This window comes from Hemicordylus capensis, chromosome 4 (genome assembly GCF_027244095.1).
Source record: "Hemicordylus capensis ecotype Gifberg chromosome 4, rHemCap1.1.pri, whole genome shotgun sequence".
Lineage (NCBI taxonomy): Eukaryota > Metazoa > Chordata > Lepidosauria > Squamata > Cordylidae > Hemicordylus > Hemicordylus capensis.
Genome location: NC_069660.1, coordinates 138,953,201 through 138,967,008, shown reverse-complemented (window position 1 = coordinate 138,967,008; position 13,808 = coordinate 138,953,201). Strand labels below are relative to the sequence as shown.

Below are 13,808 nucleotides of genomic sequence, written 5' to 3'. Positions count from 1 at the left end.
TTTGTCTAAGCCCCTTTTAAAGCCATCCAAGCTAGTGGCCATCACCACATGCCATGGCAGAGAATTCTGTTATGTGCTATGTGAAAAAGTGCTTCCTTTTGTTGGTCCTAAATTTCCTGGCCTTCAATTTCATGGGATGACCCCTGATTCTAGTGTTGTGAGAGAGGGAGAAAAATTTCTCTCTGTCCACTCTTTCCATTCCATGCAAAATTTATACACCTCTATCATGTCTCCCCATAGTTGCCTCTGTTCGAAACTAAGAATCCCAGATGCTATAACCTTGCCTCAAAAGGAAGGTGTAGAAATGTGCAAATCGATTCGAATTTGAATTGATTTAAACTCGAATTGGGTCATTCTGAGTGATTCAAACTTGAAATAAAACACCCTTAAAATAAAGGGCCTGATTCAAGTTCAAATCAAAACAAGCCCAGTTCGAGCTCAAATTGATTTGAGTGATTTGAGCGTCAGGCTTTTTCCGCTTGCTGATTGGTTTTCTGGCACTGGCATCACATTTGTATGAACATAGGAAACTGCCATATACTGCGTCAGACCATTGGTCTATCTAGCTTAGTATTGTCTTCACAGACTGGCAGCGGCTTCTCCAAGGCTGCAGGCAGGAATCTCTCTCAGCCCTATCTTGGAGAAGCCAGGGAGGGAACTTGAAACCTTCTGCTCTTCCCAGAGCGGCTTCATCCCCTGAGGGGAATATCTTGCAGTGCTCATACATCAAGTCTCCCATTCATATGCAACCAGGGCAGACCCTGCTTAGCTATGGGGACAAGTCATGCTTGCTACCACAAGACCAGCTCTCCACAATTCCTTATTGTGAATGCTGGTTGGGCCTCTGGGGGTTAGTCTGGCTTCTCCAAGTATAGCTTGAAGAACTATGAAAACTCCTCCTGGCTTAGGCCAGAAAGGATGCCAACATGAGTGTAGATTCTTTGGTAGCATATTAGATTTTCAATGACAAACCATGAATCCACTCTCATTTGCTAACCTTAAAGATACATAAACTTCAAAAATCACTTAAAAATCAGCCCTTTGCCCAATTCCTTTCAAATAATTCTGATATCTTCCTTGCCCACCTTGGGAACTACCACTCACCACACTCTGCTCTAGGACACCCCTTCCCCGCCGACGTGAAGCTATACATTTGCTGCAATCCTCATTATTCCCTATGAAGAATCAAAAAATACTTTTAAAATTCACCAATAATCGGAGGAGTGTCTGATTGCCTTGGGGTTTTGTGGGTGGTAGGCACCCCTGGCTGCCTACCAACCACCCCTCTTTTTTGCCCATAGGTGCTTCACAATAGGTTATAATGAGCTAGTTTGGGTCCCATTATACCCTATGAGAAATATAATTAAAAATATTTCAAATATTCATAAAAATCGTAGGAGTGTCCAATTGCTTTGGGGTTTGGGTGGTTATTGGCACCCATGGGTGCTCCACAATAGGGAATAATGGGCTGGTTCGAGTCCCATTATACTCTATGAGAGAAAAATAAAAATAAATTTCAAAAATTCATAAAAAATTGTACGAGTGTCTGATTGCTTTGGGGTTTGGGTGGTAGGTACCCATGGGTGCCAGCTACCACCCCACACACTTTTGGAGGTTCAAACCAGTTCAAACTGGTTCAAATCAAACCACTCCTCATTTGGTTTGAATTCGAACCTGCAGCTCAAACCTGATGGCTGGTTTGGTTCAAATTAGAACCATCGAACCACCCCGATTCAAATTCGAACTGGTTCGCACATCCCTATTTAGCATGTCTAGAAATTTGGCCTCTCTGTCAATTGCCCAGTCTATATGAGGGTAATTGAAGCCACGTGTTGTTACAGCTTTCTGACGCCTCTCTGATAGGCCCTGTCCCATACCCCCTGCACAGGGATGTGCAAACAGGTTCAACATTGAATGTGTTCAGCGTCGAGCCTGTTCGGTTCGACAGTTCGGGATTGAACTGAACCATCCCCTGTTCGGTCTGACCCCGGACCGAACACCCCCTGACTGTTCAGGGGTTCACAGGCCTCCCTCCCACCACCAGCCTTTCTTGCTTTTTCTATCTTGCTTCTTCAAGACATCTAAAATCAGTAAAATCAAGAAAAATCTAACCAGAAACAAGCAAGGCCAAAAAAAAAAGTCTTTTTAAAGGACATGAAAATGAAGCATTCAACAAATGATCTGTACAATGGAGATTGCTTGTGACAAAAAGAACACAGTTCAGAATGAAAATACAAACAGAACATTAGGTGGTGATGGACTGGCCAAACGCATTTTGACCATGCTGTTCTTCATCATTGGCCCATTCAATGAATTAATCAGAGTTTACAGACTTGCACATTTGCTTTCAGTACTGATTTGCATATATTGTCACTCCTTGTTCAACAAATTCTTTGTACTATTCCAACTGCTCTCATTTCACCTGCGCCTTCTAATGTTTCATTCCATAATGATACCTCTACAGGTTCTCTCTGGTATGGTAACTGCTTTCCTTCCACACCCATATGCAAAGGAAAAGATTCTCTCTCCTGAAAAGCTGTGCATCTTTAAAAAAAATTCACACCTTGGTGAGGATCCAGACAGGAATGTTGGCATTTTACTCTCAATCTCCACGGCAGGAGATTGATTAAAAGGAGCAAAATTATACATGGTAAATATAGAATCATATGGACTGGGAGACTAGTATTTGCAGCTGCACCATAACAGAAACATTAGGAGATTTGCTGCTAGGCATGCCAAATCATTCTCTTATACACACACACACACACACACACACACACACACACAACACACACACTTCTGCTACCTGGGTTGAGCCTGGGGAGGGAACCCAGTCCTGGTCTGAGGCAGTGCTCTCTCTAACAGGGATTCCCAGATGTTGTTGACTACAACTTCCAGAATCCATAGCTTTTGCTTGGATAATGGGAGTTGTAGTCAACAATATTTGGGGATTCCTGTTAGAGGGAACACTGGTTTGAGGGTAGAGCCAGGGGTCTGAGGCCAGCAGATTATCTTGCGTGATGGGATGAAATTTAGCTGGGTTGGGCCCAGCTCAAAAACTGTCTAGCTACATAGACCTTATTTGGGGGGAGGGGAAGTAGGCAAGGGAGGAAATGGCTTCATACCTTTCTTTTTAGTTAACTGGACCATTAGCCAGGCTGTTCCCCCCGCCCCCCGCCCCCTGATCACTTAGCAACCTTATCTCCAGCTTGGATCATTATGCCCCTGTGAAGGCCAACCTCATGATTATCTTAGTGTGCCATATAAGGGTTACTGTGTAGGGAGTCCTATGTACCCTCAGCCCCACTTCTTTGAGTAGTAACTCGTGAGAAGTTCCAGGGGTTTAGCAGTACCAGTTTGGAAACAGCTCTTGAGAGGATAAGGCTTAGACTAGGGAAGGCAGCAAACTTTTATTTTCTTTCCTAAAGAAGCAAGTAAGAAAATAGGTGCATAGGAAGCTTGCGCGCTCAGTGGTTCCCTGATCCTCTAGGATTTCTGATTGCACACACAAAACTTGGACATGCTCCCAAGCCACACCCTCTGTATCTTATGTCAGATGCAGGGGTAGGGATGTGCACAGAACCGGCTAGCCCAGTTCGGTTTGAGTCTGGACTGGACTCGGACTGGACTGGGCCAGTTTGGTCCAGCACTCCCTTGAACCCTCCTGGTTCAGTTCAGTGTGTGTGTGAGGGGGGGTTGCAGACCTCCCCCCCCTTTTAAGATAATAATAATTTTTTTTACCTTACCTTACCCTTTGGGGGAGGAGTTGGAGGCGGTGGGGCAGGAGTGTCCGCGGAGTTTTCCCCTCCCCCTCTTGGCCTTCCTTGCAGCCCAACCGGCCCATTCAGCTGGTTCTTTGGCCTGTTAAGGCCTTCACCCTCTGGCGCGGCGGCCATTTTGGAGGCTGCTGTGCCTGCAATAGGCCTCTGTGTGACCCAGGCCATTATTATTATTTTCATTAATTGGTATTGGTATTGGTGTTGTTCACCGCCTAAAGTCTTTGGAGGAGATGGTATATAAGAATAAATAAATAAATAAATAAATAAAACCACAAAACCCAGGACAGCAGCAACAAGAAAACAACACTCGCATAAAAGCCTGTGTAAAAAGTCATGATTTTACTTGCTTTCTAAAAGCTGTAAATGGAGACTTAGGAGCAGATGCCCACCAGGAGAGGATTTCAAAGCCTGGGGGCAATAACTGAGAAAGCCCTGCATCGCGTTCATGAAAGCCAAACTCCCTCATAATTGACACATGGAGCAGAGCCCCTTCTGATGACCTTGTCAAGCAGGCAGAAACCCTTGGGGGCAGGCGGTCCTTCAGATATCCAGGGCCCAAACTATTAAGGGCTTTAAAAGTCAAAACCAGCACCTTGAATTGGACCCAGAAACAAATTCGTAGCCAATGTAGCTCTTTCAGGATGGGAGTAACATGGTCACAGCGGAGAGCTCCAGATAAAATCCTAGATGCCTCATTTTGCACTAGCTGCAGTTTTCAAATATTCTTCAAGGGCAGTCCCATGTAGAGCATGTTACAGTAATACAGCTGTGATGTGACTAAGGTGTAGGTAACTGTGGCCTGATCTATCTTCTTGAGAAAGGCACGCAGCTGAAGCACTAGCCAAAGCTGTGCTAAGGCACCCCTGGCCAGTGCCTCCATCTGTATAGCAGAACCAGGTCCAGGAATACCTCCCCAAGCTACACTCTTTCAAGGGAAGTGCAACCCCATCCAGAACCGGTTGAATTCCCTCATCCCGAGGCCTACTGACCAACAGTACTTCCATCTTGCCTGGATTCAGTCTCAGTTTATTAGCCCACATCCAGCCCATCACTGTTTCCAACCCCCAGTCCAGGACTTCTAATACTTCCCTAGGGACAACAGGTGATAAGGACCAGGTCTACCTTACATCTACATCTGCCACCACCTCCCTAGGACTAGGTGACAAGGAGAGATGAAGCTGAGTGCCATCTGCCTATTGCTGACAACTCTGTCCAAGTCCCCAAATTACCTCTTCCAGTGGTTTCGTGTAGATGTTAAAACAGCATGGGCGACAAAACCAAATCCTGTGGATTGCACAGGCCAATGGCCAAGGAGTCGAGCAGTAGTCACCTAGCACCACCTTCTGTATCTCCCCCCGCCCACCCGCAAAGGACAAAAGCCACTCCAAAGCAGTGCCTCCAATCCCCACATTCAAGACATGGTCCAATATACAATACAGGATACAATAGTTGATGGCATCAAATGCTGCTGAGGAGTCCAGCAGCTGAACCAACAGGGATGAATTTCCCGTCAGGCTCCTGGCGTAAGTCATCCACTAGGATGACCAAGGCACTTTTAATCCTTTTGTTGTCGCTATTGCTCATTGTTCCCTTCTGTATCTCAGAGATGCCATCACAACTGGATTTTTTCTTGACTGCAATAAAAAGATATTTCCATTGCTATATTCAGTGTCATTGAGTCTCACAGATCAATTGGCAACATGGAATCTTCTCCATTTGCAGACATGCTCTCTCTCTCTCTCTCTCTCTCTCTCTCTCTCTCTCTCTCTCTCTAATTTTCAGGTTTGAAATAAGTTTCTCTTAAATGCTTAGAAGGAATCATAGTATTGATTCAGCAGTCAGTCAGTCTTTATTGTTACAGTCACTGACCAGAACCAGAAATCAGCAAATAAAAATTTAAAATTAGTTAAGATTCAATGTATCAATAACAATAAAATAGATATTATAAATTAGATTAAAACAATAAAATTCCCTACAGCTTTTTATAATTCCTTCAGCTGCTGATACCATGTTTTTGGTTGAGACACAAGCAATTAAACAACTTTCCAAGGCTGAAAGTGCCTCTAGTTGGATGCTGTGATAATGCAGATCTGCTACATTGTATTCATGGCACTTTATCTTAGCAGCCCGTATGTGAGATATTGTATATAATATAAGAATGGATTTCAAAGAAATCCATCAGATGCATCTGTATCAAGTGTGGATGGACTGTAGAGCTGTTGACTTTTTGCCTGTACATTTACTATAGTAGGTGGCATTTTGGGGAAGCACTGTGCCTTGTAGAGATGCTTGGAGAAATTCAACAGGCACCAGTCACTCACCAATCTTAGTCCAACACTCTAACCACTACACCACACTGGCACATGCCACATCCTATGTAAATGTATTAGGTACCTGGGATTTGTCCTGGCCAACGAGCACTTTAAGCACTAGATAATTTTATGGTGGCACTCTCAGTTAAATATGCTTACACACCACGCTCTATTATTGAAAAGCTTGCATTATTCTCTTCCTGTTTAGAAATACAGCTCTTCTTTTTGTTTTCTTCAAAGCCATGAGTATTTTAACCATTTCAACATTTGAAGTGAGTCCTCCTCTGTCCTTCAGAACTTCTGAAGTTGTCAGCTTCAACTAGGAAGTCACAACACTAAAGCAACAGCTTAAGAAAAACCCTCTTGACTTCCTGGAAACTGAAAAAAGTGATGTTTTTAGAGAAGTGGGTAAAATTGTCAGTGACATCACTTTGCTGCACAGAGCGACAGTGAGTGGTTAATCTTTGGGTGACAGAGGAAGCTGCTCCCTGGATGATAAAGACACATTGCAATGTATGTGCATAGCATATTCTGCATTTGATTTGGACTTTTGCAAGACATTTACACAGAGAGATAACAATTATTTTGCTTTCCAGAGACAGACACACATGCTGTTTTGTAAGGATACACCTGATACCCGGATATAACCATGTTTTTGTGGCTTAAACTCTTGGCGTTTGGCTTGGCCCTTGTGGACATGGATGTTTTCGGTCAAGGTAGGTAGCAGCTATCAATTTCTTCCGTCGGGTATCACAGAATTTTCTTCTCAAAATAAAATGCAGGGTGGATCTTTAGAGGGCTAATAAATATGGTTAAAATTTAAGTAAGTTTTTCATACTATGTTCCTAGGAAGTCTAGCCTTCTTCAGCAAGTGAAAAAAAGTTCTTTGATGAGAACATCAGTCATGGCAGACTAGAAGGACAGCTTGTTTATTATTAGCAGTATGGCGAACACACTCTTAGTTTGGACAGGTAGTGTTTTGAAATTCTCAGGCTTGTCCAGCACCCCGCATTAATTAAGAGCACCCTAGAATGCCCCAGAATCCTCTACAAGTCACAGGAACCTACTGGGCAAGTATTTTTATTCATTTATTTAGTACATTTATATACGGGCCCATACAAAAAGGTCCCTGGGCGGTTCACAATATATCAATGTAAAAAGTAAACCAATGTAGAAAGGGTTGCCTGAGGGCTTGTAGTTTCCAAACAGTGAGGGCATTCACACAATCAAAAGCTGTGTTCTACCTGGGTTTGGGAGCTCAATGTCCGTCCAATTTTCAGTTGTGTGGCAGCAAGGTAGGATGAAAACCTGGGTGGAAGTGATTGTGTGGAAGCAGGGTAGAAAGAAAAATGTGGGTAGTATTTCCTCCTTCCTTGCTTCCACACAATCACTCTACCCAGGTTTTCCTCCTACCTTGCTGCCACACAACTGAAAGTTGGATGCACACAGAGCTCCCAAACCTGGGTAGAACACAGTTTTTGATTGTATGAATGACCTCTATGTCTCTAAGTCATTAGGGCCCATGCAGATAACTGACTTCATAGGGAGTTGTCTCACTCCAAGATGACTTGGTGACCTGAAATCTTTACCATGTGGGTTTGTTGTTCCTAGCTACACATTGTCCTGCATATTGACGCAGGTGTTGTCAGTCAAGGGCCTCTTATGGTGGTTTGTACTGGGGGAAAAATCCATAATACAATTAAGGCAGCACTGCTTTTGAAAGCAGTGTGTGATGGTTTCCTTTGTATAAAATTATTAGATGCTTTAGGGCATGTATGTAAACATAATATCTCACTTCAGCATTTCAAACCTTAACTTATTTAGAGTTGGGACTTTTTATTTCATCATAGGATTGCATTTTAATCTGTGAAAAGGAAACAGCTTTTTTGAGGCTTGTTTGAGCAACAATATTACAGCCTGAACTTCTTTTCTGCTTTCAAAAAGACTTCTCCATTAACTTTTGAGCCACTCCCTCATCTCAGATCCTGTATTTAGTTCCTCAAATTTCAAGCTCTACTGCACCAAAAGCTTTCTTTTTTAGTGTTGGGCTAATTTGATACCAAATTATTTGTAGAATATGAGATATATCTGTCAAAAATGAACTAACCTTACTAAATTATCAGCATTAATGTCACTTCTGAAGCAATGTTTTTCACTTTATGACCACACAGCTTTGGATGCCACCCTAATATAGAAACCTCGTAGGATATATGCTGCTCAACTCCCATAACCCTTACACTGCTTGTTCCTCACCTACATGGGTTCGGCCTTCACACTTCCAGCCATTCCACCCTCATGCCCCTTTTCTAGCTCTCAGCGTGCTGCCACTTTCTACATAGCCCATCTTCCTGTATCACTTCAGCCAAACCACACACCCAGTGGAGAACACTTGCCTGAAAACCCTGGCTGCTACCAAGCAGTGGAGATGGAGCAGACGTTTCAGGGGAGAATCTGTGTGAACAAGGGTTCTTTTCCTCACTCGTGTCTTTCCCCCTCTTCTTAAAACAACCATACACTGGGGAATTCCATTGGGGGGGGGAAGTGCTCAGGGAATGGGGTCATAGGTGGAAACGAGTGGGAAGGTTGAGCTCCCCTTTCTGCTGCTTCTCTTCTGAAAATTGTGCCAGAAAAAGGGCAACTCAGATTCCCAAATCTGATTTTGCCACCAACAAGTAGAGTGCAAAAAGCATTATACTTTTTGCGCTTCTCTTCCACTTGTGATACCCAAACCCACCTCTGGTACACTGACAGTTTGAGGATAAAATGGCCTTCAAGAATTCTGATATTTCTAGCAGGGCAAAACAAACGGAAGGTTAAGACATACAATTTCTCACAAAATATGTGAGAGAAAAATGCTGGAGGATTATCAAATCCAAGTTCCCCTTTACCCTCAAGAGTGCATTATCTGAGGGTTTAATATAGGTGGTCGCATTTGCCAAGATAATAAAAATTTGGGAACTGGGGTGGGGTGGTCTTCTAGGGAGAATGTGTGTGAAAAAGTCATCACCATTTGCAATCACAACTAACCGTAACTTAGTTAAATTCACAAACAGGTTAAATATATAAACCAGTACATCTGGGAGAAAAAAAGGATTTTTTTTTACTGTTTACTGCATTAGCAACATTCATTTTTGTAGACAACACTCACAGTAATAATGTTTCTGTTTCTGAGATTATTTGCAGTCGCTTCTACATTTTCTGATTAAACATGTGAAAAGATTTAAATTGAAAATCAGAACTGTTTCTGAAACAGCAGCTATTTTTTAAAAAAACCTGCTGTTAAAAATTCCAAATGACACATAGAGACTCATATTCAAAAAAATCTTTATTAGTGTCAATTAGCATTGTGTTCATATCTTTATTCATATTATTGTCCATATAGCTGCATAGAGCAGATGGTAGGTAATTCTTATATAGGATGTGAAAACAAGTGTATACGGCACTGAAAGAACAGGATTCTGTTTTGTGCATTTCTTTGCCTATTTTTCATTTTTATAACTGACGTTCTGCAGTTGCCCACTGTTCTCTTTTCTTTCGAAAGAGTAGGCCAGTGTCTGTCTCGGCAGCTCACCTCTATTGTTACTTTATGCACTGTCTGTCTAACAGAGAAGGCATGGAAAGGGGTTGGATAGGAGGGTGTACGACAATAGTTGCCTTCAAAAGACTGATTTTCGTCTCCTTTGTCTGCATGAGATCGATGCCTAGGGCATGTGCTATCCTAACTAATTGTTGCTATAGAAATCCTACGAGATACCAAGATTTAGGAAATGTTCCAACTCTGGAACAGCGTAAATCATTTCACAACTGTGAAGTAGGTAAGAAGGTAACTTCTCTGGGTTAGCATTTTTGAAAGGAATACTTTATCTTGTGTGTGTGTGTGTGTGTGTGTGTGTGTGTGTGTGTGTGTGTTTTCTTAAGCAGCCCAGTCTTTCTTCCAGTGATTGTGTGTGTTGGGGATGTGGTATTGTTGGGTGTGTGTGTGTGTTACTCTCTAAAAGTAATATGCACTCTTTTTGCCAGGAGCGCATGTTCTTTAAAAGCCGCTTTCATTTAAAGAAGTGGTTAATTACTTAGCGTATCTGTATATATATGGATTGTATATATATGGATAGATATTTAAGCCAGTATCTCACTTCTTTCTCATTGCCATGCTTCAGGTTCAGTATGAGAGAAGTAGCACAATATGAGTGTGCATTTATGTGTGTGCACATAAATGGTGCACACCATTTGGAAGGGTGGTAAAGAAATCAATCAATCAAACAAACAAACAAACAAACAAACATGCACAGTGCTGCCATTCACTTTCTCATGTCACTCCCTTTCCTCCACTGGCGCCGGGCTCAGAGTGCTCTGTGTCTAGGGGAGCTCAAGTCTCACATGTGTCTAGGGGGGCTCGAGTCTCACCATCTCACCTTGTGCTGAGAAGGTAGAAGCTGAGATGGCACTATGCCTCTCAATAAACCACCTCATCTTCTCCTGTCCCTCCCTTCACCTGCCTGTGCTAAGCCTCCAGCCCAGTGAAGTAGGGAAGGTAAGCAGAGCTGCCTCACTCCTCCCCCCACCCCCACTGACGGAAGAAGAGAAAAATATCCAAAGGGGCTGTGTAAGATTGGCTTTATTTATTTTTTAGAAAATAGCCTGTGCAATAAGTTCCAGAGACATGGAAGCTAAAGCCCAAATCAAGTGTGCATTTTCAAGCTCCATAATGGTCACTCATGAAACATTTCTGCTTCCGTTAATGTGCATTACTGCTGTTCACAAGTTATTTCCCCACTTTAATTGTCATCCTATGCCTCACTTAACAATGTTAGTGTGGGAGAAGATACCCCCACAGTGGACCACTTTGGATAGCAACTCACACTGCAGTGCAGCTAGACTCTGAGGCAATCCCATCATAATATTATTGGTGACAGTCTAACGTGGGTATATGGCAGATCCCAAAGAACATGGGAAAGGTCTAAGAGGAAGAATCAGCCTAGGGAGCTGCAGCTTGTCTGTTAGTAGTGGCCAAAAAGATAGTTCAAAACACGGAGAAGAGATTAACATGAAGAAATTCATTCCCAAATGTGTGCACTCTATGGAAAAAAATGTTGGTTGGAGGCCTGAAAATGCACTTCAGATAGAACACATAGAACACATCTGATAAAACACATCTGTTCACGTGTGATTCCACCCCCGCGCCCCCCCCTGCCAGAAGACCGGACTGCAGTCATAAATTCTGCTTCCTGATTTAAAAACCTGATATAAACCCATTCAGTCAGTTCTTTATTACGGTCTATGATCAGCAACAACAACAATAAAATGAGCAGAAGTCTGCAACATATATACAATGAACACCACCAGAATGAATAAAGAGTAAATACAGCCAATCCTCATTATACACAAAACTATTATTCACAGCTTTGCATATCGGCAGGTGGCAAAGACACCCAATGTCAATATCCACGGACTCTGAAATATTTAAAACTCGCGTACCCGTGGTTCCTAGAAGGCTAGAAATGACTGTGGGGGTAATTTCCGGCTGCCATTTTAAGAAACTGAGCCATTTTGTGGCTCTTCTGCTAAAAAATAAATAAATAAATAATCCCATGATTTGGAGGGTTTGGGGAGGCATTTCGGGATTTGGGGACATTCTTGGGCACATGGTACAGTAGATACTTTCAGTTATTTTTGCCTTTTTTCAACTGTTTTTTTAACCTCCCTGCCCCCCACCTTCTGGAACCTAACCTCCCATTTTCCATAGGCACAATGCCTCATTACTCGCAGTTTCGTTACTCATGGTAGTAAAAAAGTGTAGTAGTAGGTGAGGAACAGAACCCCTGCGAGTTTTCACATATCATCCAGCTTTAAGTCGAAGTCCCTGCAAGCTATCGGGGAGCACTCCATACACAATTCAGGTTTTCTCATTGCTCATTTGAGCTTAGCCCGATCTATGGGTTTAAAAAAAAATCCACTTTTTGCATCGTATATTTAGGTAAATTCAAAATATCCATAACTCACAGTACTTCACCCTTCTTAATCCTACGGTAAAGCCTGCTGTCTGGTAAAGCTCCAGTAGTCTAATCCACGTATAGAGCTTCTGAATGAAGTTATAAACACCTTTAAAACTTCATTTTTGCCTTTCTCCCATACACATACCACATGGGAGAATTGCATAAAAATGCCCTCAGTGGTTAAATTGGTCTATCACAGTGAAGAAAGAAAAGTTCTCTCTGGAAAGACTTACAAAAGGGAAATACCCCCGAGAAAGAGCTGTAACATTTGAAATGCATCAGGCCATTTTCTAAAAATAAAATCAGTCTTCCCCAGCAACTTTAGATATCTTCTTACTGCCATGGGTTGGTGGTGTCACTCTCTTGTTTTTGCACGCCCCTGCCTCTGTCCCGGAGAGCTGTAGGTGGGGGTCCAAGGTCAGGACGCTGTATGACCCAGCAGAATGCCCCTCTTCTAGGGTAATACGGTGTCACACACATACATACAAATTTGATCTAGAGGGTGAACTGAGGTAAGCTGTGCCATAGGCTGAGGAATCAGTTAGGTCTTTGTAGGTAAGGTGGTGTATTGGAGCTGGGACTTCGGAGCTGGTTCTTGAAAAAGGTACTGTTAGTTCAAGGAAGGGGAAGGGAAGTTACAGTATGGTACTTTTTACCTTCCTCCTGATTTGCCCTCTTGATTTGAGGGGTGCTTAACCAATTTGAAATAAAACTAAATTTGATATCTTCATGGACCTGTTTACATGCCTGATCAAAGCTATTTCAGTGCCAGAGGTTGCCATTCTGAGTCAAGCATTTCTTTTTGAAATTACAGTGAATCATATTAAATTATAAATTCTTGCTCGCTATCTGAACTCATTCTGCCCTTGTTCTATTGCTTTCTCTTTAGAAAGCATTATTTTTAAAAACTGGGCTGGAATACTGTTGCAGAATGAATTTCAGTATGGTGCCTCTGTACAGTTCTGTGCGGCTCAGGAAGGATATTTAGAAGATTATCTTAAACAAAATTTCTTTTTCCAAAAGGAAGTTAAAATGTTATAGCTAAAGACAAAACATACAATTAAAAATATATACACATCTTTACATAGAATGCTTGTTTTTGTTTTGGAGTTTTTTGCTTTAAAATGTTATCAAAATGATTTCTGCAGGTTGAGGATCAAAGAAAGGGAGAGGAAAATTACAGTAAAAGTAGCAAATAGAAATACACACATTTGTATTTATGAGGTACATGCCATTTGGGGGTGAGGGAACAGCTTCAATATAACATAAAAAAGGGAATGAGATTGCTGTTGTATTAGTATTCAAAAGTGGGGTTCTACCTTGCCTATTGCCTAACTTGGTGAGTTAGCTTGTTTAAAAGAACAAATTCCCAAATCTCCTCATCCATCCATTGATATTATTTAATGTGTCATTCAGCTATCTTCCTCAGCCTAGCAGTAATCTTGGCAGTTGTGTGAAGGTGTATGAAATGAATAAGGGAGGATTTGGGGAGGGGATTTGTACCCCGACTGCAAGGAGTACAAATTAAGATGGAACGTTGAATAAAACAGATGCTTGCAAAATAGCAAAGAAAATTTTGTTTGGGGAAGCAACAGTGGACAGACTTTTGCTTTTACTTTTGGCGTCAAGGTTGAATGGTCCCCTAACCAGATTGATAATCTATTTGGCTAAAGAGGCAGGTGGAGGCAAGGAAAGGGAAGTAAGGCAAAATAGTCTTCCGCTTT

General features: G+C 42.2%; 2 protein-coding genes across 5 annotated transcripts in view; one reads left to right on the top strand and one right to left on the bottom strand.

The window, feature by feature from the left end:
• Positions 1 to 3,789, bottom strand: part of ATP6V1G3 (ATPase H+ transporting V1 subunit G3) — a 100,976-nt gene extending 97,187 nt beyond the window's left edge. The window contains exon 1 of the mRNA XM_053248539.1: positions 3,747 to 3,789. The gene's annotated coding sequence lies outside the window, so the exon portion shown is untranslated. The remainder of the gene's footprint in view (positions 1 to 3,746) is intronic.
• Positions 3,790 to 6,567: 2,778 nt separating this feature from the next.
• The window catches only part of PTPRC (protein tyrosine phosphatase receptor type C), a 118,811-nt gene continuing 111,570 nt past the window's right edge, over positions 6,568 to 13,808 (top strand). For 3 of the 4 annotated variants that reach the window (XM_053250022.1, XM_053250021.1, XM_053250018.1), the window contains exon 1: positions 6,677 to 6,807. In XM_053250022.1, coding sequence (XP_053105997.1) covers positions 6,741 to 6,807 — 67 coding nt within the window. In that variant the 5' untranslated portion in view covers positions 6,677 to 6,740. Of the gene's footprint in view, positions 6,605 to 6,676; positions 6,808 to 13,808 lie in introns of those variants that run through there. The other variant, XM_053250019.1, reaches the window with a different exon arrangement.